The sequence below is a fragment of the Gadus chalcogrammus genome, chromosome 11, assembly GCF_026213295.1.
Source record: "Gadus chalcogrammus isolate NIFS_2021 chromosome 11, NIFS_Gcha_1.0, whole genome shotgun sequence".
NCBI lineage: Eukaryota > Metazoa > Chordata > Actinopteri > Gadiformes > Gadidae > Gadus > Gadus chalcogrammus.
In genome coordinates, this window is record NC_079422.1 from 18,682,512 (window position 1) to 18,708,050 (window position 25,539).

General features: G+C 47.2%; 1 protein-coding gene and 1 non-coding gene across 2 annotated transcripts in view; one reads left to right on the forward strand and one right to left on the reverse strand.

Annotated features, from left to right (window-relative positions):
* Positions 1-14,465, forward strand: part of LOC130391373 (A disintegrin and metalloproteinase with thrombospondin motifs 16) — a 66,236-nt gene extending 51,771 nt beyond the window's left edge. Inside the window, exons 19-24 of the mRNA XM_056601477.1 lie at positions 8,745-8,949; positions 10,245-10,448; positions 10,773-10,829; positions 11,504-11,758; positions 12,183-12,330; positions 12,854-14,465. Of these exons, the coding sequence (XP_056457452.1) occupies positions 8,745-8,949; positions 10,245-10,448; positions 10,773-10,829; positions 11,504-11,758; positions 12,183-12,330; positions 12,854-12,969 (985 nt within the window). The 3' untranslated portion in view covers positions 12,970-14,465. The remainder of the gene's footprint in view (positions 1-8,744; positions 8,950-10,244; positions 10,449-10,772; positions 10,830-11,503; positions 11,759-12,182; positions 12,331-12,853) is intronic.
* Positions 14,466-25,456: 10,991 nt separating this feature from the next.
* Positions 25,457-25,528, reverse strand: trnae-cuc (transfer RNA glutamic acid (anticodon CUC)). Its single transcript has one exon. It is a non-coding gene; the product is annotated as a tRNA-Glu (tRNA).
* Between the last annotated feature and the right edge of the window lie 11 nt (positions 25,529-25,539).

Genomic DNA, 25,539 nt, shown 5'->3' on the forward strand with positions numbered 1-25,539 from the left:
TGTCTGTATGTGTGTGCGTTTGCAGAGTGGATTCACGCTGTTAGGGGCCCCTGCTGTGTGTGTGTTTGTATGTGTGTGTGTGTGTGTGTGTGTGTGTGTGTGTGTGTGTGTGTGTGTGTGTGTGTGTGTGTGCACTTGTGTGCGCTTATGTGCATGTGCATCTGTGCATGTGCATCTGTGTGTGTGTGTGTGTGTGTGTGTGTGTGTGTGTGTGTGTGTGTGTGTGTGTGTGTGTGTGTATGTTAGTGTGTGTGTGTGTGTGTGTGTGTGTGTCTGTGTGTGTGTGTGTGCGTGTGCAGAGTGGATTCATGCTTCTTAGGGACCCCTCCTTTGTCTGTGTATGTGTGCTTGTGTGTGTGTATGTGTGTGCGCTTGTGTGCGCTTATGTGCATGTGCATCTGTGTGTGTGTGTGTGTGTCAAGTCCACAATGACTACCGCAATGACAACCATGGACTTCCATGTCCTCTAAGTGACGAACAAGAGCAATAATCCAGCAACACCACGTCAGCTGCACCAGTGCATGTGTGTGTGTGTGTGTGTGTGTGTTTGTGTGTGTGCCTGGGTCTGTGTGTGCGCGTGCATCTATTCTGAGTATTCCCAGGTAGGCTCTCAGCATCGGTCCAAAATATCCGACAGATTCCTGAAAATGAACCGGACACTGCTGACGAGTTGTGCGTTGATTTATGAGCTGAGCGCTGTTCGCCTCAGACACTGACCTCATCTCTGGCGCCCTGTGAAAAAGACCTCTGGTGGTTTCCAGTCCGCCTTATTGTCTGAACACAGGTACGGCAAAACCTTGAAGTGCCCTTTGAATGCGTGTTGCTTATGCAAATTTTCACCATGCAGAAAAACGTTGTTTTTGTTCCTGAAAAGTGAGATTGAGGGCGGCATGTGGCTCAGGAGGTAGAGCGGGTTGCCTGGTGAGCGGAAGGTTGCCAGTTCGATCCCCGGCTGCTCCGATCGTCGAGGTGTCCCTGAGCAAGGCCCCTCACCTGAACTGCTCCCGACGGGCTGGCTGTCGTCTTGCATGCCGGTCACCACCATCGGTGTGTGAATGTGTGCATGAACGGGTGGATGTTAGGCAATATCGTACAGCGCTTTGAGTGGCCACTGGTTAGAAAAGCGCTGTATAAAGTGCAGCCCATTTACCATCAGAGCGGCTGTGAGAAGAGCAATAGGCCTAACACGTGTCAGGGAAGAGATGCCGTAATGCCTCGGGAATTGACCCTGGAGCACTCTTAAGTCTGAATTATCTCAAACAGAGCCAGGCGCAGACGACCACAACAGATATCCTCACTCACAGAGCATGCCACTCACAGACACCGGATGGAGGGCTGTGTTATTTGAAAATGACTAATTAGATCACAGCACCTGATGGCATTTACGTCGGCGCAGACAGGACCCACATGACATACTCTACCATGCTGTTGGCTGTGAATCCTGACTGACTTGAGCTGGGAGCTGTAGTCAGACACACACACACACACACACACACACACACACAGGCGCGCCTGCGCACGCCGACGCATGCACACGTGCCAACACACACACGCCCTCTTAAGGATGCCAGAGCAGCAGAAGGACAGTTGAAGTGATGCGAGGTGTGTTTCTCCTGTTTCTCTGCTGCCATCGGGACACTTCGTACCTCACCGCGCCCCGGGACATCTCCGCAGGGAGAGCCTGTTAAGACCGTTACGCTTATTTGCCAAATTCGAAATGTATGATCGCCTTCATGTATGCATTTCCTTTCTCCCTGTTCTTGTCTGTTTCCATATAAATAGGGTTGGCCCTCTCTCTGACTCTCGATCTCTCTCGCTTCTCCTCTCTCACTGTCATTCTCTCTCTCGCTCTCGCTCCCGCTCTCTCTCTCTCTCTCTCTCTCTCTCACTCACTCTCTCTCTCTCTCTCTCACTCTATCTATTCATCTATCCATGTATCTGTCTATCTGGCACGCCCTGTCTTGCACTCTCTCTCTCTGTGGCTCTCTGGCTCTCTCTCTCTTATTTTCCCTGGGAATCTCCCACTAACATCCTTCCCCCTTCCAGCGCGATCGCATGCTTTCCCACAGGTGGCGTGTCTCAAACACCTGCACAAGTCATCAGGAGATTCCTACATCTCCCATAGTTCACATGCTCTGTGCCATCATCACAGGGAGCGCAATGGGAGTGGCGGACAGAGAGGGCAGAGGTCAACGGTGCTAGAACTCATAATAAATCAGTCCAAATGCCAGTTTACGCACAGAATTATTAAGGGATCAATAATGGTTTATGGTAGATTATGTTTATTGTTGTCTTCTACATCCGCCTTTCAGCTTTGAAAATCCTCTCATGTCCCCCAGTCCTTAACAACTCTTGTCTCTACCCGATTGCATGGTTTCTTCTCTCTGAGAAATATTTATCGTTTCGTCACTAATACAGCCCTTCACAGCTCTGTGGGTTGATCACAACACGTCTACATTGCAGTGGTGGGTGGTGGGCGAGCTGAATTCGTGGGTCACAGGTTGCCAATGTCATTAATAGTGAAACCAAATCCACCGTATCCCAGAGAGGCTCATCATTTATCTCCTGTTTGGTGGCAAACACTAGTTGGTAGCTAGGGAAGACAACTCTTTGAGTCTCTTTCACAGATGGAAAAAATCTGAAAGAGTTTGGGGGGTTTCCTCTTCAGGGTAATGTCAGACGCTGCAGCCTGTGAACCTGTGTTGCTTTTTCTTCCCTTTGGAGTGTGGCGCGTAGGAAAATAATGTATGAGCTTACATCTGAATAATCCCTCTTAACTGACATGATAGTCTTAGAAAGAGGCATACTTAGTCATACTTACGTCAATTTGAGACTCATTGAGGTTTGGATAAAATATACAAAATGACGATAATCATTTACCCTACCGCAGCATTGTGATTTTATTTACTCTTTACAAATGTACCAATTTTTATTTTATAGTATATATATTGTAAACCAATGTGGAAAGAATTGTTGACACAGTGTTGTGACAATCGTGGTAGCTATGGAGCCATGGCAGTTGGAAAGTTAGCAATGTCGTCCACTCTTCTTTAAGATGACATTCAGAGCCCGTTCCGTAAACGTGGCACGCCCCTGCTTTCCAGTGTTCGAACACTAAGGGACAGTTCCCACTGACTAACTCAGATTAACCTTTCTGTGGACCCTCAGGATGTAATCTAATAAATGCTGACCCAATGTTGAACGAAAACTCTGTAATTTGATTTTTGCGCTCATCTTTTAAACAAGATTATATTTTGAGGACAATCCGGTGAGTATGTGAATTGAATTCATGTGTTATGTTACCATGCTGGACATGGTCTGTGTAACAGAGCATGTCAAATTGGATCATGTACTTATTACTAAGATAAATGTTTGGTTTTGCTTCTTTAATTAAGGGCCCCTGAGACTCGAGCCCATATTCTTTCCCCATTTGCTGTTAAGTCATTCTTGTACCATGACCTTTAGTTTCCTACTTCCCAGGGCAAGTATTCGGTTTCAAATGAGTTTCGTATTTTAGCATAGTGAGAAAGTATATTTTCGTATGCATGAATAAAAAAGGAATAAAAACGTTTTGTGAACGTTAACAATGAGCTTAATGCTAAAGTCAAACCAAAAGACACAGACTGTACATTTGGCTGCCAGAAAAACATTGTCCAGTTCACCCTTCACACAGACACACAAACGCACACACACACACACACAAACATGTGCGCACAACAGAGATTTGAGAGAGAGAGGTGTGATAAAAAAAAAACATTTGAATCCCTACCCCCTTACCTACTCCTTACACAGACTGTAGAAGTGTAAACAAATCCCTATATTAGCGCAGATCTGACCCAAGAAGATAAATCACCAACACACACCTGTTGTTGAGGTTGTGTTTGTACTGAAGTAGGAGATGTAGCAATAACACGAGCTGTACATTTATCACGCCACTGTTTACTAATTTGCCAATATCTACATCTGCTGTTTAGCTAATGCGTGTGTCAGTGTGTGTGTGTGTGTGTGTGTGTGTGTGTGTGTGTGTGTGTGTGTGTGTGTGTGTGTGTGTGTGCTTGTGCGTGTGCGTGTGCGTGTGTGTAGTTAAATATGGCACGCGTTGGCATCTGTTCTCCGTTTTCTTCAAACACAAGTAAATTAAGCTGCAGTTTTGTGGACTTGGGTCAAATGTGCTTTATGTTGGAGGAACTATAAAGGGCATAAATGATACTAAATCGCCAACATGCACATCATTAATGAAGCGTTGTATGAATATGTCTTCGCCCTTCAAGTCATGCCACATGGGTAATGGAGGAATACACTCCACATTAATGTATGTATATTATCCCCCTTGATGAGCCCAAAGGCAACATGTTGTGGTTTTGCACCAGGATTTCAGTTAGCGTATTCATTTAGACATTTCCCTTTGTGGTTTGTGGGTTTCAAAATAAAAGCGTAAGGTTAGGTCCTCTGGTTTACTTCAATCAAAAATTATTTTTTTCGCGGCAACCAATCAACATCCCTCAACAACTACATAGAAATACAGTCCTTTTATTCCTTATTATCATCAGTGTTCCTTTTTTTTATCGCGCTTTATGCTTCTTCCTCGCGCTCGGTGGCCTTCGTGTACGTGCACATGCGCGTGCACGCACGTGCGTGTTCATGCACGTGCGTGTCGTGTGCATGCGCCCGGCACGCAGGGCTGAAACATGTGCTGAGCAACACAGATCGCCCAGGGCGACGCCAGACCGGTGAGCGGCGGTCAGTCAATCAGACAGACGGTCCGTCACTCAGACAGTCGGTCACTCAGGCAGACGGACAGACAGTCCGTCAGTCTTCAGTCTCGGCGTGTCGGGGCTATTCTGGCCGCCTCCCGGCCACCACCTCCTCCTCCTCTGTTCTGCTGCGTCGGCAGCCTGGAGGATCGTGGACGGCAGAGGCATGACTTCATGGAAACGACGCCACTGCACTGAGTTCTGAGGGGTGATATCATTTTATATCACCGCGTGGCTCCACATACCCTCATAAGTACATCGGTGACACCTCCCCCCCCTCCCCCCCCCCCACACACACACACACACTGACATTCACAAAGATAGGTGTGAACTTACAGGCCCCCCCCCCCTCCCACCTCTTACCGCAAAGCTCTCTCCCCACACACACACAAACACACACACACACACACACACACACACACACACACACACACACACACACACACACACACACACACACACACACACACACACACACACACACATAAACTGCACATTAAATAGTCAGAGGCTATTCCATGCCTGTGATGAGCCGCCGGGAAAGCCAGACAGACCCGCTGCCAGGCAGGCGTGGTGTGTGTGTGTCTGCATGTGTGTGTGTGGCCGCCTCACATGCGTGTGTGTGTGTGTGTGTGTGTCTGATTCCATGTGTGTGTTTGTGTGTGTCTGTGTGTGTCCATGTGTGCATCAGCACCACATGCGCGCGTGAGTGTGTGTGTGGGTGTCTGTGTGCGTCCGCTCCACATGCGTGTCTGCGTCCGTGTATGTGTGTGTGTGTGTGTGTGTGTGTGTGTGTGTGTGTGTGTGTGTGTGTGTGTGTGTGTGTGTGTGTGTGTGTGTGTGTGTGTGTGTGTGTGTGTGTGTGCGGGCCACCTGATACGACCCGCAGGGCGGCGGGCCACCAGATCTCCTCTGGGTCCCGCCTGGAGAGCGTGAAGCTTGGTCATCCTCCAGCAGCAGTTCAGGGACCTCCAGAGCCCGGGATCACAAGACCCCGGCCGCTCATTCCACAGCACATCAATCATAGGGGTTATGTCGCAGTCGTCGCCGTCTGCGGTAACGCCAGGAGCCTCGTGTAGAGCTGAGGCACGTAGAGTCGGTAGAGGGCCAAGAGTAGAGCTGCAGCACGTAGAGTCGGTGCAGGGCTGAGCATAGAGATACAGTATGCAGAGTCGGTAGAGGCCAGCCTAAAGCAGGAGCACGTAGAGTCGGTACAGGACTGAGCAAAGAGCTGCAGTGCGTAAAGTCAGTAGAAGGCTAAGCGAAGAGCTACAGCATATAGAGTCGATAGAGGGCTAAGCGTAGAGCTACAGCATATAGAGTCGATAGAGAGCTAAACGTAGAGCTATAGCATATAGAGTCGATAGAGGGCTAAGCGAAGAGCTACAGCACGTAGAGTCGGTAGAGGGCTAAGTCTAGAGCTACAGCATGTAGAGTCGGTAGAGGGCTACGTGTAGAGCTAGAACACGTAGAGGGCTAAGCCTAGAGCTACAGCACGCAGAGTCGGTAGAGGACAAAGCGTAGCGCCACAACACGTAGAGTCGGCCGAGGGCTAAGCGTAGAGCTACAGCACGTAGAGTCGGTAGAGGTTTGGTTCGAATGCAGAGCACGCAGACAGAAAGGATAGAAAATAATTGTTTTATGTTTGTTAAGCATTTTTCGGGGGGAGGGCAGAGAAACGCTGTCGTCTGAAGAACCCGCGCTCTTTCTATGGCAGCATTTTGCGGACACGGCGGTTTTAGGAGCCGCTGAGGTTCAGTGCCAGAGCACTGTTCAGGAATACTGAGTCAAACGGGAACCCGAACCCCCAGCCGCCGCAGTGCTGGGGTTACAGCCCTTAATAAACTCTTACTCCACTGCAGGCCAGACAACTAGTTAGTTATTTATAGGGCGCGGAGGCTCGTATAATTGCGTGATTTCTGTTTTTATTTGAAATCGGATACAGCGTCAAAGTGAAGTAACTGGCTGAATATAAGAGGGAACTGTGATGCAGATGAAACGGAAACCACAGAGATATTCTATCAGGCGATGTCCCAACACATTAACTGCTATTTTTACCAGTATATCTTGTGATAAAATGAATATACTAAAGCCTGGATAGAATAGAGGTATTTATGACGGGGGGGGGGAAAAAACAACATAATCCAAAAAAGACACATTCAATTCATCCCATATTGAGTCCAACAAAAGTTCACTCACCCGTAAACGATCGCCAGCGATCCATGAATTACGACATCTTTAGCCACCATATGTGCATTATTTCAACATCAGCCACCGGGATATATCGGTGTTGTGTTTTCATTCAACGCATTACGATTTATATACTTGATCCCCTATGAATCCAAAAACGTTCCCCTTTATGAGTCAGCGTCTGAATCGTAAAAAACGTGAAACACGGCGACCCAAATTTATTATCTCTACTTAGCGCTCCGAAACCCTCTTCATCCTCCCTCTGAGCATGCTTTGATGGCCGTCCAGTCCCAGCTAGTCTCCACTCACAGAACCCAGAACTCGGGGAAATCCTTAGACCGCTGGCCGGGTTGTCCTGCTTACTCTCAAACGCGACCAAACACAGCGTTACTGCTGCTGCTGCACGGGCCTTCCCCCTGAAGTTACTTTGCCCTTTTCTGTTTTTTTTGTCGACTTGTCATATCTGCCGGGGGCAGATCATTTTCCTACCATGATGTTGCATGTTTAGATTCTCCAGAGGCCCTACAGAGCTCATCTTTCGTACAAAACTTTTCAGGAACCGGCCAATTTAACATTAAGTAACATTAAGGTTGAGATTTTTGTGATGTGCTCTCAGCTGGGTTCATTTATGGAGTACTTAGTGCCTCTTCAGGGATGGATCTGGAGTGGCTGAGTGAGTTCAGATCGAATGGTTTTTTTGTCGTTGTGGGGGGGGGGGGGGGGGGGGGGGGGGGGTATAAACAGAGAACAGTGGGTCTTGGTGTTTAGAGGTCAGGGGTTGTTTCGATAAAACACAACAGACTCTGTGATCTATCTATCAGGAGGGAGAATATGGGACACTGTTTCGAGCTCAAAACAAAATCACAGGAATAACTACACTCCCATTACCTGTGAAAACCCTACATCCTCTGGTGAAAGAGCTCAGTGCCATCCATGTTTATTACAATAGCTCTTTCTGATTGGCTGACATTGGGACCTTATAACTGTGCTATCAGTGGCGTTTGATGTATGGTGACTCTATAAGACAAACAGTGACAGAGTCTGTGTTTGATAGCGTCTACATTGGCTATAGTTTGACTGGGCTTAGCTTTCCAATGAAAGCGGTTTCTACAAAGCACCAGCTTCAGAGACGTGCCGTGTGTTTCCCGGCCTGTCGGGGATCTGATATCTAATCTCTACCATGTGCAAACTATGCACAACTATGTACAAAAACGATCTACCACTAGAGTGAAACACACACATCTATTGGCACCAAGAATGTGTGTGTCACTCTGTGCTACTGTACACACTGTAATACTGCTGTCTAACAGAGATAAAGTATCCAGAGGTCCAACAGGTTATACGATACCTAGTGGCAGGATGGAAGACGCAGCCAGCCCAGGTGTGATGTGATTGTAGAAACAGAGTTTGTTTTGTCAAACACAGTTCAATGGTACTTCAATCTGTAATTAACAGTAGAATGGGCTGTTGGCCAGGTGTGTCAATTCCACTTCCAGAGGAAGTAGGGTGTGCCCAAGATGCCTGGAGGGGTGTATGTAGTGGGGGTGGGGGGGGTGGGGCAGGGCTGCAACACACAGTGCGCTCAGTGGCGCCTGATGTTGTGTTGACGTTTGGGGGGAGATGCCTGGAGGAAGCGATGGCTCACCGACTCACCGCTCTGAGTGATTGAGGAGCTGACTCGGCGGTCCATCTCACTGTGTGTGTGTGTGTGTGTGTGTGTGTGTGTGTGTGTGTGTGTGTGTGTGTGTGTGTGTGTGTGTGTGTGTGTGTGTGTGTGTGTGTGTGTGTGTGTCCCTCCAGCTGGTCTGTCGGGGAGTGGGGGGCGTGCAGCCGGAGCTGTGGGGGGGGGGATCAGACGCGGCAGGTCCAGTGCGTCCAGAGGACCAGCCACAGCAACGTGGACGCCCTGGCGGACCCCCAGTGTGTGCAGCCCCCCCCGGGCCGGAGGCAGGCCTGCAACGTGCACAGCTGCCCCCCCGTCTGGAGCCCCGGCCCCTGGTCACAGGTTAGCGTGGGTGTTAGCTAATGTGTTAGTATGTGCCTCTGCGTGTGTGTGTTCGCGGGTAATGTGTTAGCGTGTGTTTTAACGTGTGTCTTAGCATGTGTGTGTTAGTGTGTGTGTGTGTTAGCATGTGTGCTAGCATGTGCGTCTGCGTGTGTGTGTGTGTTAACGTATGTGTTTTAACATGTGTGTTAGCATTTACACGGATGATCAGGTGATCATAGCCAATCTCAGCAGGTAAAGACAGAAAGATTCTTTAAAATGTATCATCTTTCTTCTGTGGATAAAGGCTTTTTTTTGTCGTCCATAAGATTGATTTTCTCTTCAAAACAAATTAAAGCATCTAAAAGTGAGTGAGTGAGTCCAGGATAATGGATTGTATAATTTTTTTTTTTACTTGGCCATGATGGCTTTAGCATATTACCAAAATGATCTCAATGGCTTTAAGTGACAAATGGGCCCGCTGAGATTTCCCATGCTTCCCCCTCAGACCAGTTCATAGGCAGTGCATTATATCTGTAAGCATCATTATTACATTGCATGGGTTTCGTTTGAAATCCACTTAAAGTGTGCGTTTAAAGGCCTCAAACTACAGTCAGATGGTCCCATTCACACGGTGCCATTCATTCATACTTTATTCTGTCTAACCCTTCCAAAAGCTTGGATTTGGAAATGATTAAGCCTGTGTCTTGATGTCAGATAACAACGATCATGAAGTCTCTAGCGATCCTTAAATTACTTTTCAAGAAGAAAAGAGTAAAGAAAAGGCCAAACTATTAAAAAGAAAATCGATCTAATAGACAACTGTAGACATATTTTTCTCTTTCATAAGTCCTGATGCTTGCTCAAGATTCCGAAACCCTTTCACCATATGCTATGAGACATCTAGTAATTACACATGATCGATGTGTATTCATGAAAAATAACTACAGGACAGCAAAACAAAGAAGGCAACCAACAGGCCCTTGTTGTAACATGCCAAACACACAGAAACATAGTGTATGCACTCAAAAAGAGTCGCTCTGCACTTCCTTTTATGAAAGCCTCAACAAAACCGTCTGGCACAAGTCATGCCGTCAAGGGCACAGAAACCTGAGTCGCTCACAACAGAAAAATGAAAGATGAAAAAAGGTGTTCAGCAAGCCAACGGCAGATATCAATGGTTCCCATTGATATCAATGACAAAGTTTCCGCGACAACCCACCCCCAGGTTTTAAAAAGCGCCAAGTGTCATCGCCCCGCCGGCCATAGCTCCCTCACCTCACCGACCCGCACGTTGTCCCGTCTTGTATCCGCAGTGCTCTCGCTTGTGCGGCAAAGGCCTGAGGAAGAGGACGGTGTTGTGTACCAGCACGGCCCCCCCCACGGGCCGGACCCACGCCCGTACCCTGCCGGACAGCTCCTGCGCGGGCGTGCACAAGCCCAGCGGCCAGGAGAGCTGCTTCGTCAAGCGCTGCCCCAAGCAGCGCAAGGTGCAGTGGTTCGTCTCCACGTGGCAAGAGGTAATGTATTCACACAGTCATTTATTCCTCTCTCACCCGTTGGAATCTCACCTACTCACCTACTGCCCTTTTAATAACCGTTAAAGGAGAAATTTTCTCTCTAGAGGCTGAATACATTTACCAGTAGCCGTAAATATTATATCTTATCTCTTGCCTGCAGCACCTTTAAAGGCCTCACTCAAACATGGGGTACTCTGCTCTGTAAATGTATGTTGCATCTAATCAACTCGTTTTCCCCACACTTTACCTTTCTACCTCCTTGTGCCTTACCCCTCCCTTTCCTCCACCTCTGGTCTCCCTCTGGATTCATACGCCACCTGCTAGTGTTCTGTAACTTGTGGCCGTGGGTCCCAGACGCGATTCATCAAGTGTGCAGAAAAGGTATGAAAAAACACATTACACTACAGCTATTTTGATTGAAAGTTGTAATTTTCCATTCGGAGCTGCACATGCAATGAAAGTTTTTGATGAATTTTCATCTTTATTTATTTTGGCCAAATTGTTTCCAATTAGCAGCCTCTAGTGGCTTGAGTTGTTCCTACAATTATTTCTCTTCAAGGTGATGGGGGGGGGGGGAGAGAAACAGAATGAAAGTATTTATAGAGAAAATTCTCCACAAATTTCGTTGTTGATTTAGCGTTGTATTCTTGAGAACCGTTCTAGTTCAGATAGTTCATTTTATGGAGCACACAGCTGCAGTAGAAAAGTGACACAGTGCAGGCTTAAAGGTGACATATTATACCCCCAGGTGTGAGTGTGATTAGCGCTTGCAAGCCCTTGCCTCTTCTGACATCACAAGGGGGCGTGTCCACCTAGATGTATGACGGATAGATAAGCAACATTTGCTACAGTCCACTGGGTAGTCTGGTACACTGATCTATCCAGTACACATCTAGGTGGACATGCGCAGTTGTGATGGCAGAAGAGGGAGATTTTCAAAACGGCTTGTAACGGCTCATCACACTCCCACCTTTTGGTGTAATATGTCACCTTTAACTTTGCACCCATCCGTCTGTCCCACGGCATCATGTCTGTCTGCGTCTCGTTAACCCCAGGACACTGCGGGCAAATACCGCGAGCTGGCGGCCAAGAAGTGCCACCACGTGCCCAAGCCGTCGGTGGCGCTTCAGAGACCCTGCGTCCTGGCCGACTGCCCCCCAGCCCGGACCAGCCCCCCGGGACACTATCCCTGGAGCCCGCGTCAGCGCCTCCACCCTCCCCCACCGCCTCCACCCCCGGCCAAGCCCCAGCCTCAGCCTAAGTCTCCGCCTCCCCCTCCCACTGACTGGTACTCCTCGCCTTGGGCCCAGGTCAGATCCCCTAACGCCTTATTAATAGTCCTGTTCTATTCCTTGTTAGTATGTTCCTGTATACATAGAGCCCAGACGAGCTAATAAAGGCTAATAGGCAGTAGCCAAGTCAGGCGGCGATTTTGTTGGCCGAGCATCAAGACATTGCACTTGCACTAAATAGGAGTGGACTAATTAGGGAGACATGTATATTTTGGATTTCAATTTACAACCTTTTTCTGCAGTCCACTTGTCATTCGATTGAAACTCAGGCTAAATGGATATTGCCACTTTAATATGTTAGGGCTACAAGTCCTCTGACTACATCAAACCCTGAATAGAAGCAAGAAGCCATGAATCAGGGGTCCTCCCACAAGGACTAGAAAATGAAAACTGATAATGGAGTAAAAACGAACATAGATCCTTCCCCTGTGGTTCCCTGCAGTGTTCGGTATCATGTGGTGGAGGGGTCCAGACCCGAGCGGTCCAGTGCCTTGCCCAGGGGAAGCCTGCCTCTGGGTGTCCAGCCCCCACTAAGCCCAGCGTCTCCCAGGCCTGCAACACCAGCTTCTGTCCCCAGCCTGAGAAGAAAGGTAAAGCGTCGGCCTTCAGTTCCGTCGCATCAAGACACTTTTTTATTAAAAGGGATACTCCCGGGCTAGCATTGGCTTCGGTTAGCCACTAACAACCAATACGATTGTAGATTATCTTGCAACACGCATACAAGTCAGCACTGTAGAAATAATTGTATTTCTACAAGTCCTCTTGTAGAAATACAATTATATATATAATTGTATACAATTATTTTTAATGCAATTAAAAATAATTGTATTTCTACAGTGGCCATTCCACCCAGTGTTGATTTAAAACCTTCAAACACACTTTTTTAGTTTACTACTTCTGGCCGAGTGTGTGTTGGCAAAAAACAAGCTAAAAGATTTAAATTCGTCTGCCATCGGATATTAATCTCAAGTAGAGAACATCGTTTTATACGTTGACTCAATGTCTGAAACGCAATAGCACTTACGTTCTGCATTCCATGATTGACCCAACGAGGTAACCTCATGTTCACCGTCTTCCACCATCACTCTCCACCCCTCCAAACCCCCCCTGCAGACCTGGGATGCAAGGACCACTTCAGCTGGTGCCACCTGGTTCCGCAGCACGGCGTCTGCAGCCACAAGTTCTACGGCAAGCAGTGCTGCAAATCCTGTTCCCATTCAAACCTATAAGCTAAGAAGAAGATCACCACCGAGACATACACAGAAAGACAGACAGAGAGACTGATAGACTTCACAAAGAGACTGAGATCCAGGCCCCGGCTTGGATAGTTTTTTTGTTTCTTTCGTAGGGTGTGTGGCTGGCACTGACCATCTGAAGACATTTCAACGGAAGCGGAGAAGAGATTACAGCGCGCTTTCTACTTCTTGCGATGCTGGACATCTGGATACAAGATCTTGAACCTGAAAGCACTACGGAGGAATGTGTTGGGGGACATCGAAATAAAGGGGAGACTCAGAATATGACCATTGAACAGTGTGGGGGAAAACAAGATAGTTCTAATAAAAAAATCTTTGAGTGATTACATCTAAAATGGCTAAATCACACCCCCTGTTTATATTGTTTCAGAGAACAAGATCTATTCCTCCCGAGAATGCCAAACCTTCTGTCATTGGTCCAAAGAGAGCCGTTGCCAACTTAAAGAGCTGGGCTTAATTTCCTCGAAGGAAGTGATAAAAAAAGGCTTTTCCCTGTGCAGAGATCGCAACCTCAGTGACCAGACAACGGAGTGAATCCCAGAACAGGGCCATAGAAGAAATCCCTGGCTTGCTTAAGGAAGAAGAGACTCATGTTTCAATTCAATACGGTTATTTCAAAATGGCCGCCGTCAGAAAGTACTGTACTAAAACTTTCAGCATTGGCCTCAGGTGAGCGGATGTATGTTGATGTTTATCACTTGTTGTGTTACATGTAAAGAAGTATTACATACATGAGGAAATTGAGGGGTTTGGTGGACTGAAGCCTCTCAACACATTGGTGCTATCGTGTAGTAATGTCTTAGCGTGTGCGATTCTGACGTGAACTGCCAAGACTCAGACTTTTGGAAAGGACTTCCTGGGCAAACCATGTACAGCGTTGCTTGTTTTTATTATTTATTGGCGTAACAGTACAGTACTGCAGGAAAACCGAATTTGTAAGCGGTAAGGATTGATTGTGTCAGTTTGTTAATTGTATCATACCCCCCCCCTCCCTAATTACCCTTTGTCATTAATTGTATCGCATACTGCAAGGTTCTGCGTAAACCTGCACTTTTTTCTTTTTTTTTACATTTTACATTTTATGTTCCGAGGAATCTTTTTTTTTCATATTGATTGACCCATTAAAGAATCCTGTTTTAATAGATTTGTTGTGGATGTGGACAAGTGATGGACAGTCTGTGCTTTCTTTGTTTTAATCTTTGACTCCTGATCATATGGAAACTCATATTCCCGCCCTGACCATGACGGCGAAGTGGCTCATGAAAGCACTGAAATGTGGCGTCTACAGTGATTTCAAGGCGAGTTGATTTACATGAGCATGCAAAAGAAAAAACACAATAAACAAACGCACATCCCTCCTCTAAGCAACTCTTAACACAGGTTCCCTGTTCACCTCGATGATTCTGACCCTCACTCAATGTTACCATCAAACCCCAGGATCCTCTTTGAAACGTACGCCCAAACTCTAACAACCACAGAGTTGATGGTTGGAAAGGGTTTTTGCTCGCCTGCAGCCGGACTTCCTGCTGCCCTGAACAGGACCGCTTTTGTGCATTGTTCTAACAGACAACAGTGGAGGTCCACGAATCCAGAGGTAAGAGGGCTAGACAGACAGTGAAACTTCAGTGAGTCACAAAAAACACGATCTGGTCTTTTTTATGCCAAAGGAGACCACTAAAATCTTCGTCTTTTTTCTGGGGATAACAAAATGAAGAAGATACACCTTGTTCTTATCTCCAGAGGTGATGTGGACTACATTTATTATCGTTAATCTTAAATGGTTAGGCTGAGGCAACTGTCTCTGTTTTCTCCCCTGTCCCTCCACTTAAAAACCATGACACCCAAAACAAAGATTCCTTCAATGTCCGAGATTTATAAATCTCACAACAAAACCTGAATAATCCTCTGAATCATCCGCCCTGGCGAGGGTAACCCCGAGCATACCTGGGCTCCAAGAGCGGGAGCGTTGCGGCATTGTTGCAAGTCAGCACCCTGGCTCTCTGACACTCGTGGCAGTGTAACAAGTTAGCCCTGTCAACACCTATGACATGAGGGTGTCTGGACTCTCCATTTAAAGCCCCCGACCCAGGCTTAGCACATGCCCATGGCACCATCCCCTGTGCTCTCTCCTTCTTCTCTGGATCAAAGCCCGTCCTCCTTGGGGGAGGGGGGGGGGGATAGGGAGAGGGAGGGCCAGAAGGAAGGGTAGATGATAGAGGAGGAAGAAGGGTGGACCGTCTTGCGGCCTACTCACGGTGCTGTCATGGAAAAGAAATGCGAAAAGAGGGGAGAGAACGAGGGGTGAGGTGGAAGACAAGAAGGGTCTTTCCTCCCTGCCGTCACTCTGCGAGCTCACACAGATTTACGACCGGTCAGCTGTGGGCACTGTGTGTTTGTGTGTGTGTTGGGGGGGTGTTTAGGGCTGTGTGTATGCATGTGTGTTTCAGCTGTGGGTACTGAGTCAGTGTGTGCGTGTGTTCATTGATTCCAAAAGCAGACTTTTGCTTGGGAACAAAAACACACCCTTACCCTGGCCTACATTCACTAAGTGATGCAGTGCACACACACACACAGCTATATGGAGCCAATATCCTTAATTAGGTTAATTTGAAAAGTGCCCACAGTAAATTCAGATGACACAGATACACCCCCCCCTCCCAAAACCCCCATGCATTTGTGTGTGTGTGTGTGTGTGTGTGTGTGTGTGTGTGTGTGTGTGTGTGTGTGTGTGTGTGTGTGTGTGTGTGTGTGTGTGTGTGTGTGTGTGTGTGGTTGTGTGTGTGTGTGTGTGTGTGTGTTCCTTTAACCCAAACAGCAGTGACATTTGGAATGCACTTTCATCAGCTGCTTCGCACACTAGTTAACAAAAAACTTTTCCCACAAACACAACCAAGGGGAAGAGGAGAGGGGAGGAGGGGAGACGCTTCCATTTTAAGGACATTGTAACAATCAAATAAATTGTAACATCCTCGCCTCCAAAGGGCATTGTGTTCTTCAGTTCAGTTTCATATCGTACCAAATAGGTTTACTGCAAACCAATAACACATACGTATGTTGTTGGTGCATAAACGCCTGCAGAAAAAGGCCTGTTTTGATCAAAGTAGATTAAACACAAACAGGACAGTATAGGCTTTAAAATGTCACAGAGAAAGTGTTGGGCAAAATAACCTGCTGAGCACATCACATGTACATTATAAATATAGCTAACTCCCACCCTAGCTTGAGGAGCACAACACATGGCAGTCACGTTACAATATAGTCAAACTTTTAACACATAACACACACATGATAACATAGTCAGGTCGAGGCCAGAGCTAAGGCCCCATTTCTCCGCCAGGCAAATGGTAAACACTCAGACAATGCACTGTTTCATCCTCAGAACGGGAGGGCCACAATCAGGAGACTCTTTGAGGCGCTCCCCCATCAGGAGGAACACGAGGAGATACACTAGGGCCTGAGAGCCAAGGTCACGCAAAGACACACAGAACCACATACGTCTCAAACGCACACACCTCACCAAGAGGAAGATACTGCACTGTTTCATCCTCAGAACGGGAGGGCCACAATCAGGAGACTCTTTGAGGCGCTCCCCCATCAGGAGGAACACGAGGAGATACACTAGGGCCTGAGAGCCAAGGTCACGCAAAGACACACAGAACCACATACGTCTCAAACGCACACACCTCACCAAGAGGAAGATACAGCATAAAACTGTATCACACAGACACTTCTGCCCTTCTTCTGAAGCAGACCTTCCACGGAGGCGAAGCTCTGGACGAACCATCAGCGCTGATTAGGGACTTAGACATATTCGATTTCTCACGCTTTATGACTCTGTATAACCGTTGCCACTTTACTTAATAAATCCAAGGTCCTCGTGCCGATAGACTTTATTACCTCTCCGTCTCATTTTATCTGATCCAGTAACTAGACAGACCGTTTTTCCCTTCAATTTGGTGACCTCCGACGTGATTTTTTCTGAATTGAACACGCAACTGGGAAACGAGAGACGGAGAGCGGCACGACCTCGGGACCCCGGAGCACCGGACCGATTCCTGCAGTCTCACCTCGCGGCCGCCCAACAAAAGGTAGGCAGAACCTGTTGATAAAATCCAAACTCTGCATAGTTATATAGGAACCACATTAGGAGGTGAGACTGTGAGAGCGGTTCGCTACGGGATATCTCGTGGGGACGAATAGAGTTGCATTCCAGCATTGCCCCATAAACCCAATTGACCCTGAACGCGTGACACATCGAATATCGGCTCGTTGCATGGTGAAAGAATACCCTCGAGACCATAGGGCCTATAAGAATCGGTCATAGTGATACAAGACTACCGATGGCCGAATAATGTATGCCTGGGCCAAGAGTGGAGCCCAGAGGGATGCCTGGGCCGCGGGTGGAACCCAGAGGGAATGAGAAGGGCCTATAAGAATCGGTCATAGTGATACAAGACTACCGATGGCCGAATAATGTATGCCTGGGCCAAGAGTGGAGCCCAGAGGGATGCCTGGGCCGCGGGTGGAACCCAGAGGGAATGAGAAGGGCCTATAAGAATCGGTCATAGTGATACAAGACTACCGATGGCCGAATAATGTATGCCTGGGCCAAGAGTGGAGCCCAGAGGGATGCCTGGGCCGCGGGTGGAACCCAGAGGGAATGAGAAGGGCCTATAAGAATCGGTCATAGTGATACAAGACTACCGATGGCCGAATAATGTATGCCTGGGCCAAGAGTGGAGCCCAGAGGGATGCCTGGGCCGCGGGTGGAACCCAGAGGGAATGAGAAGAAAAAACTAGGGCCTATAAGAATCGGTCATAGTGATACAAGACTACCGATGGCCGAATAATGTATGCCTGGGCCAAGAGTGGAGCCCAGAGGGATGCCTGGGCCGCGGGTGGAACCCAGAGGGAATGAGAAGAAAAAACTAGGGCCTATAAGAATCGGTCATAGTGATACAAGACTACCGATGGCCGAATAATGTATGCCTGGGCCAAGAGTGGAGCCCAGAGGGATGCCTGGGCCGCGGGTGGAACCCAGAGGGAATGAGAAGGGCCTATAAGAATCGGTCATAGTGATACAAGACTACCGATGGCCAAGTAATGAATGTGTATTAAATAATTCTATGTGGTAAGAAGGTTAGAGTCCCTTTGCAGAGGAAACCGTATGCCTGGGGCACGAGTGACACACAGAGAGACAGTGTGTGTATGCGTGAGAGAGGCTGTGTGTGTGTGTGTAAGAGGCCCAGAGAGATTGAGACGGAGAGACTGTGTGTGTGTGTGTGTGTGTGTGAGAGGCCCAGAGAGATTGAGACAGAGAGACTGTGTGTGTGTGTGTGTGTGTGTGAGAGGCCCAGAGAGAGAGAAGAGAACGAGCGTATTTGTGGGCCGGCGAAATATAGAAATAAATCAATCAATGATAACCCGGCTATGTGTGCAACGCTTACCTGCTTTGTTATGCCCAACGCTATTTTGCCGTGTCTGATTAGTGTGGGTGCGGGACACAGAACGAGAGGTCCGTTGATATGTTTCTGTGTGTGCGTCTGCGGGAGACAGAAAGGAGGTCCGTTGATATGTTTCTGTGTGTGTGTTTGGAGGAGACAGAATGAGAAAGGTCTGTTTAGGTGTGTGTGTGAGAGGGAGCGAGAGAGATAGCAAGGAGAGATAGCAAGGAGAGCTAAAGTCGAAGGACGATCGAGAGGGACCATTTTCCCTCTAGACAGTTGGAGGTAGCGACAGAGTGCGTGTTTTTCTAACAATGAACGGTTGTTTCAGGACCACGAGAAGGGGCTCTGTATGGTTTTCAGGCCCAGAGTGTAATCCCCTTTCCCATATGTGTAGTCCTCCCATTTGAGGTCCCCGTCCACCATATTTGAAGTCCTCTACTCCACCTCATGTTGTAGTTCCCCTCCCTAAAATTGTATGGAAGTTAGAACCTGTGAGGGTGTTTTGGTTCGGCCTGACGAGGCCTGTACCAATTTCGGTGGTCAGCTTCTAGTTTTGTGTATATAGAAATTTGGAAAGGGGGAGCAGTATTAAGTTATATATAATAGAGTGAAAAGTTATTTGTGAATGAAGGGACAGAAGGATCTTTTTGTGTGTGAGAGATAGTTATTAGGCCTTGTTCCATGATGGAGAGTTGAGGATGTTGCATTCCAGGCTTATCTGTTAACGGTCCTAGCTGCTGCTTGACCCTAAGGGGAGTGAGGAAGGGTGAGAGAGAGAGAACACATTTCCCCCCCCATTTGTCGAGCTACACCATTCAGGCAGTACAGAGAGACACACTAACACACAGTACAGAGAAAGGAAATAGAGTGTGTTCAACTGAAAGCGTGTGGTGGCCATACGCCATAAAATACCACATATCCAAGGAATGCAGGTAGAGCTCTGTTGAGTTTTCAGGCTTTGATAAATTTGTAGTTCCCTGTCTGCCATGTTTGAAGTTCCTTGTAGTCTCTGTCCATAGGTTTCACCTGAACAACCCCTCTGCTGGCCGAGAAAAGGAACTACCCATGGTTTCTCTCACACCCAGCCCCCAGAGCACACTCGCTTTCAAGGCGTTATGGCCGCACCCAACGTGGGAGGGAGACACAGAGAGAGAGAGAGAAGCCACATTCCACCCTTATCTGTTGTCTTGCACCAAACAGCACCCCGTACTGAGGAGGGAGAGAGAGCGTGTTCTCCCGAAGGAGGGAGAGAGAAACAGGGAGACACACAGTGGATATTCACATTATGGCTAATTTGTTTTAGTTTTAGTTTTGTTTTTTGTCTTCCTAGGACAACAGTTATCATTCATGATGATGAACATCGAAGTTCATGAGGAGGTTATAAGGACAATAATGTTGATACTTTAATGGGACAACAGTGATGCTAATCTAATGCAATTGGACTAAAGAAGGTGTTTCTATTAACTAAGTGATTCATATTATTTTCACACAGGAAAGAATAATTGAATAAATATGGATATGATAAAGATGAGGATAATAATTAAAAAAATATATATATACATAAAGTAAAAACGTAATCTTGATAAACTGTACAGGTAGGACTACACCTATTAAAATATGGGGTGTATCTCTTTGGTCAAGGATGACAGGTGGATTGATGCCACATCTGCTGGGAAGGGATCCTACATGCTATGTTGTCAATTTGGATTCGGAAGTAGTGGGTTTACCTTTCAAATGCCACTACTGCTGCTGCAACACTTTAATAATTTTAACTCTGATAAATGACTTTTTGTTTTATAGTTTCCCTGAGGAGTATTCATTACGCACACACATTTGGCTGCATAGGGCAGTTGGGGCTGAAGACTCTGTCTCCATCCCTCCACTTTGCGATCTATACCACCATATGGGTGGGGATTGATTGTATCCCAGGTATGGCATCCTGCAGCGAGCCAGTATGGAAGGCTGGTTAGCCAACGACGGGTAAGATCCCACCTTGACACCCGGGACGACCTAAGGCAGGCACAGTCACGATTACTTGGCAGAGTCGCTGTGGGCATTGGCTTACTTGATCATGAAGTCACGAGCTGCAACAATCATAGGAAGTGCCGGGTGGGGTGTAAGGTGGAGGAGGAACAGGGGTCAGATATGTCAGCTCTGGCAGCAGAGGTGGTCTTGGAACGGGGCATGTCGCGTTTTATTTTATTTTATTTTATTTTACCTTTGTGGTATAGAAGCCCACTAACGCATGTACGTTTTTCGGTTTAGTGCATGACTTTGGAACAGCGTGGTTTCAGGCGGCTGATGGTAAACCCACCCATATTGGGCTTTGGTTTTGGACATACTGGTTTCGATTTCCCTTCCCAAAAGATTGGCTTTAATTTGCTGATGGTTAAGGTTAGACGTTTCGACGTTGGTTGCACCAACGGCGTTCTTAGATTTGCTTATCATTTAATGTGCATGGTTTTGACCATTGCGCAAGGGGGGAGGTATTGAGGAGAATTAAAAAATATATAATAATAATAATAATAATAATAATAATAATAATAATAATAATAATAATTAGAAAACAAGGTTTTTCTTCACCATACTTGCAAACAATGATTGACATCCAGCTAAATGAGTGTGAAATACAGTGTTCAACAGATGGGTAGAAGCAGTCCCATCAAAAGACCAAAGTGCGACTACAGTAATCAAGTTTCTGACTGGAGAAGTCAAGGCAAGGTTTGGACTTCCGTCAGAAATAAGCTCAGACAAAACGTTTATTCAGAGAACACTCAAACAAGTGATTCAACATTTGCATGTCAAATAAAGACTAGATTAAGCCCCAATCCTCAACCACAAGGTATGGTGGAAAGAGTGAATGGGACGCTCAAGACAAAAATTAACAACATTTGTGCAGGCACTAAATTGAATTGATGCACTACCACTGACACTAATGAGTTATCGCATGAAAACTAACAGAACGACGCATCTAACCCCGCATGAAATGCTTAAGGGTCGACCCATGCCTTCACTTAACATTCAAGGGTCCCAAAAGGGACTTCCATTAGAATAATTAGAAATAGGATTAAGGAAAATATGTTTGAACATCTAACTGTTGTACATAAGTTTGTAATTCCAGCAAGAGGAACACAAAGTTCCAGGGCCAGAGGAGGAGCCAGATGCAGACACGCCCGGAGCCGACCAACTACCCAAGGATGATGCAATCAGATTTCGGCAGGGTTTGAATCAGTCCTGTTTTGGTGGTCCACTATTAACAAAAATGTTGTTGGATAAATAGTATATACTATAATCAGCAACGTTTTGTCAATTTTTCCACGGATAAGGTCAAGGGACTATATAGATATAGATATGCTATTGGCAGAGCAAGGAGGGGTGTGTGGGATGATAAAGACGACATGTTGTACTTTTATCCCCAATAACACAGCACCGGATGGGTCGGTGGCCAGGGTGCTGGCAGGGTTACAGTCCCTCAGATTAGATTTGGCAGAGAGAATTCCGGCATTAATGACCCCTTCACAGGATGGATGGAGAGCCCAATGAGCGATGGGCGCTACAGGTGCAGCAGGTGCCATCCAAGCTTACCTGGGGATCGAGAGTTTGGACGAGGGACCACCAGAGGGGCCCGACCTGATCCGGCTGGAGAACATGGAACAGACCCCTGCCCCACTGTCCAAGAGCCCCCACGCAATGCAGCGCACCAATACATGAAGATCATCCGGCCCCGGCGTCCTGTTTCCACCACTGTATGCTGAAACCCCACCACCACACCCCCCTCCCCCCCCGCCTGTGACGTACTAGTAACCTCTCCAGGTGGGCTGCCCCATTCCCGTCCCCGCCAACGGCACCACCCCCCTCCCACCTGATGCACCTGATGCACCCACGTCGCCCGGACCAGGGATCTGCGTTCCGGCACCAGGGGCTGCGGCCCGTTCCCTTAAGGCTTGAGGGCGCCCCTGGCTGTATTCGCTTCTGTACGCTTCACTGTTTTTAGCCGCTCCCATATCTATGCCCGCGTCTACGCAACCGACGCCGGGAACGTAAATGTTGTTGTGTATATCGCTGTCCCACTAGATGGAGCTCGGGGATACACACGGGCGAGATTCCAGGGGCCTTGATTGCCCGTTTATCAGATGAGGTCCTGAGCGCAGTTGAATAAAAGGGTCTAATGCTCAGGTGGCGCCTTGCGTCCACCTGCCCGTGATGACGCTCAGGGCTATTCCGTGGTTTCAGTTGTTCCCGTGCCCCGTGCCTACCCTGGATACCCCATGCGTGTGATTGCTTATTGTTACACGACCAGCTAACTCCTCCTCACATCCTTAGTGTGTGGTCACCTAGGGATGGGTTGAGGGGGATTGCCATTCGTTATCTACCTCATATCTTTCTATTATTATTACTATTATTTAGGGACACGTTTCATGGTTGCATTTCTTTCCTGTGATTGTTATTGTGTAGTATTTGTGTGATTGTTGCATTTTTGTTTATTGTTTACTGTTTGTTTTATTGTTGCATTTCGTTGTTATTATTAGGGTTTGGTGTTAGCTTTGTTGTTGGTTGTTGTTGTTTTTTGGTATCGTTTGATATTTGTTTTTTGTATTATTGTATGCTTGTGGTATGTTTGTTTTTTGTGTATTACCTGCTGCCACTTTACTTGGTATTGTCTGTTCGCGATGTAAGGCCGGGTTGGATGCCACCCCCTAGGTGGGGTGTGTATGGCATACCCATGTCTGAAGCATGGGTGGCGTTTCTCCCACGTGGTTCCCCATACACCAGGTCCAGCGAGTTGTTTTAGTCCCATGCTCATGGATGTTTGTTTTTATGATCATTTTGCCTTCTTTCTGTTATTTCTAAGAGTGTTATGATGATAGTCCCGCGCTGAAGTCCTATCCCTCGCATCCCTAATGAGTAAAAGTCGTCTTGCGACGACTTGAGGGGGATATGTTGGGCAAAATAACCTGCTGAGCACATCACATGTACATTATAAATATAGCTAACTCCCACCCTAGCTTGAGGAGCACAACACATGGCAGTCACGTTACAATATAGTCAAACTTTTAACACATAACACACACATGATAACATAGTCAGGTCGAGGCCAGAGCTAAGGCCCCATTTCTCCGCCAGGCAAATGGTAAACACTCAGACAATGCACTGTTTCATCCTCAGAACGGGAGGGCCACAATCAGGAGACTCTTTGAGGCGCTCCCCCATCAGGAGGAACACGAGGAGATACACTAGGGCCTGAGAGCCAAGGTCACGCAAAGACACACAGAACCACATACGTCTCAAACGCACACACCTCACCAAGAGGAAGATACTGCACTGTTTCATCCTCAGAACGGGAGGGCCACAATCAGGAGACTCTTTGAGGCGCTCCCCCATCAGGAGGAACACGAGGAGATACACTAGGGCCTGAGAGCCAAGGTCACGCAAAGACACACAGAACCACATACGTCTCAAACGCACACACCTCACCAAGAGGAAGATACAGCATAAAACTGTATCACACAGACACTTCTGCCCTTCTTCTGAAGCAGACCTTCCACGGAGGCGAAGCTCTGGACGAACCATCAGCGCTGATTAGGGACTTAGACATATTCGATTTCTCACGCTTTATGACTCTGTATAACCGTTGCCACTTTACTTAATAAATCCAAGGTCCTCGTGCCGATAGACTTTATTACCTCTCCGTCTCATTTTATCTGATCCAGTAACTAGACAGACCGTTTTTCCCTTCAAAAGCCCCAACCCCAACCCCAACCAAAGAACAACAGGCATAATCAATCAATGAAGAAGTCAGAGCGAGACACAAAGAGACCTTTTTCTAACGTCAACTATTTTATCTTTGACTGCATCTCAAATTCAAACGACATAATTATCCGTCTGCCTGGCAGCTATACTCTGAAGAGCTGCTCTAGAAGGATACAGAGCGAAGGCTATTAGGTTTCTCTCAGGAATAGCCTACAGACATTCCCGCACCTTTCAGCCCTTCTTTCTTCTTCTACTACTTTTTCTTCTTTTTCTTCTTCTTTTCCGTCCAAATCCTTGCCTGCCGTCTGCGTCTCGTCGGCGTTGATCAGGAGCCTCAAGGATGGCACCGTGTCATGATTTGGAGACGCAAGCTGCAACTGTCACACGTCTCGGTGAAACTTTCCCACGTGAAACTGGAACTAATCAGCTGTGGAATAAAGAAAAAAACAGCCGACAAAACAAACGTGAGGTGAAGTTTAGGAGCATGACAAGTCAAACGGAGTGACAACCAGCGACCCAATCCAGGCAGCTCAGTCTGGATGATGTGATGGGTTTGAAGTGAAATGGGTATACATTGTCTGCTTGTCTGACTCATCATCGCCAATATGGATTGGATTTAGTATTTGATTCAGGATTTTGTAGGCCTAGGTTACATTTTAATGTGATTTAACACGGTAGATGCGTTGCTTAGGTTTCCAAAACAATTTCTTAAAAATCTTGAAAGTTAATGTGTTGGTTAGGAACATGTTTCGGTATATTTGGAGAGATGTTGGGAGGCGGGGGAGGGAGGGAGACGAGGGATACACTTGTTTTAGGTCCAACAGCACTACCTATCGTCTAAACACGGACATTACAATGAACCAAGAAAAAAGAACCAGCATCCGAACTTCGAAGCCCTTTGCGCTCTTTCTGCAGTGTACAGTGAGATTCTCATTTGGAGATAATCACATTGAAGAGTATATTTTTTACGTGGTTATATGTTTTATTTGAATGTCAACTTTGTAATCAATGCCATACCGAAATAAGACCGGGATTTAGAGAAAACAGGAGCTGTGATTTTGCCAGTCCCCTAAAGACAGTTTGTGAACGGTCGACTCTGCTTTTTCTGACGTCAGGAGAAGGGAACACCGGTGACGAGGTGTCCGAGTGGGCAAATACACAACAAAGGCACTAAAGAAGTGTCACAGAGTTACCATGGGTCATAACCATGGGGATGAATGACATGCCCCTGTTCTTAGTAGTTGGACATTGCAAAAGACGTGTTCCCTGACCGGGAATCGAACCCGGGCCGCGGCGGTGAGAGCGCCGAATCCTAACCACTAGACCACCAGGGAAACTTATTGCG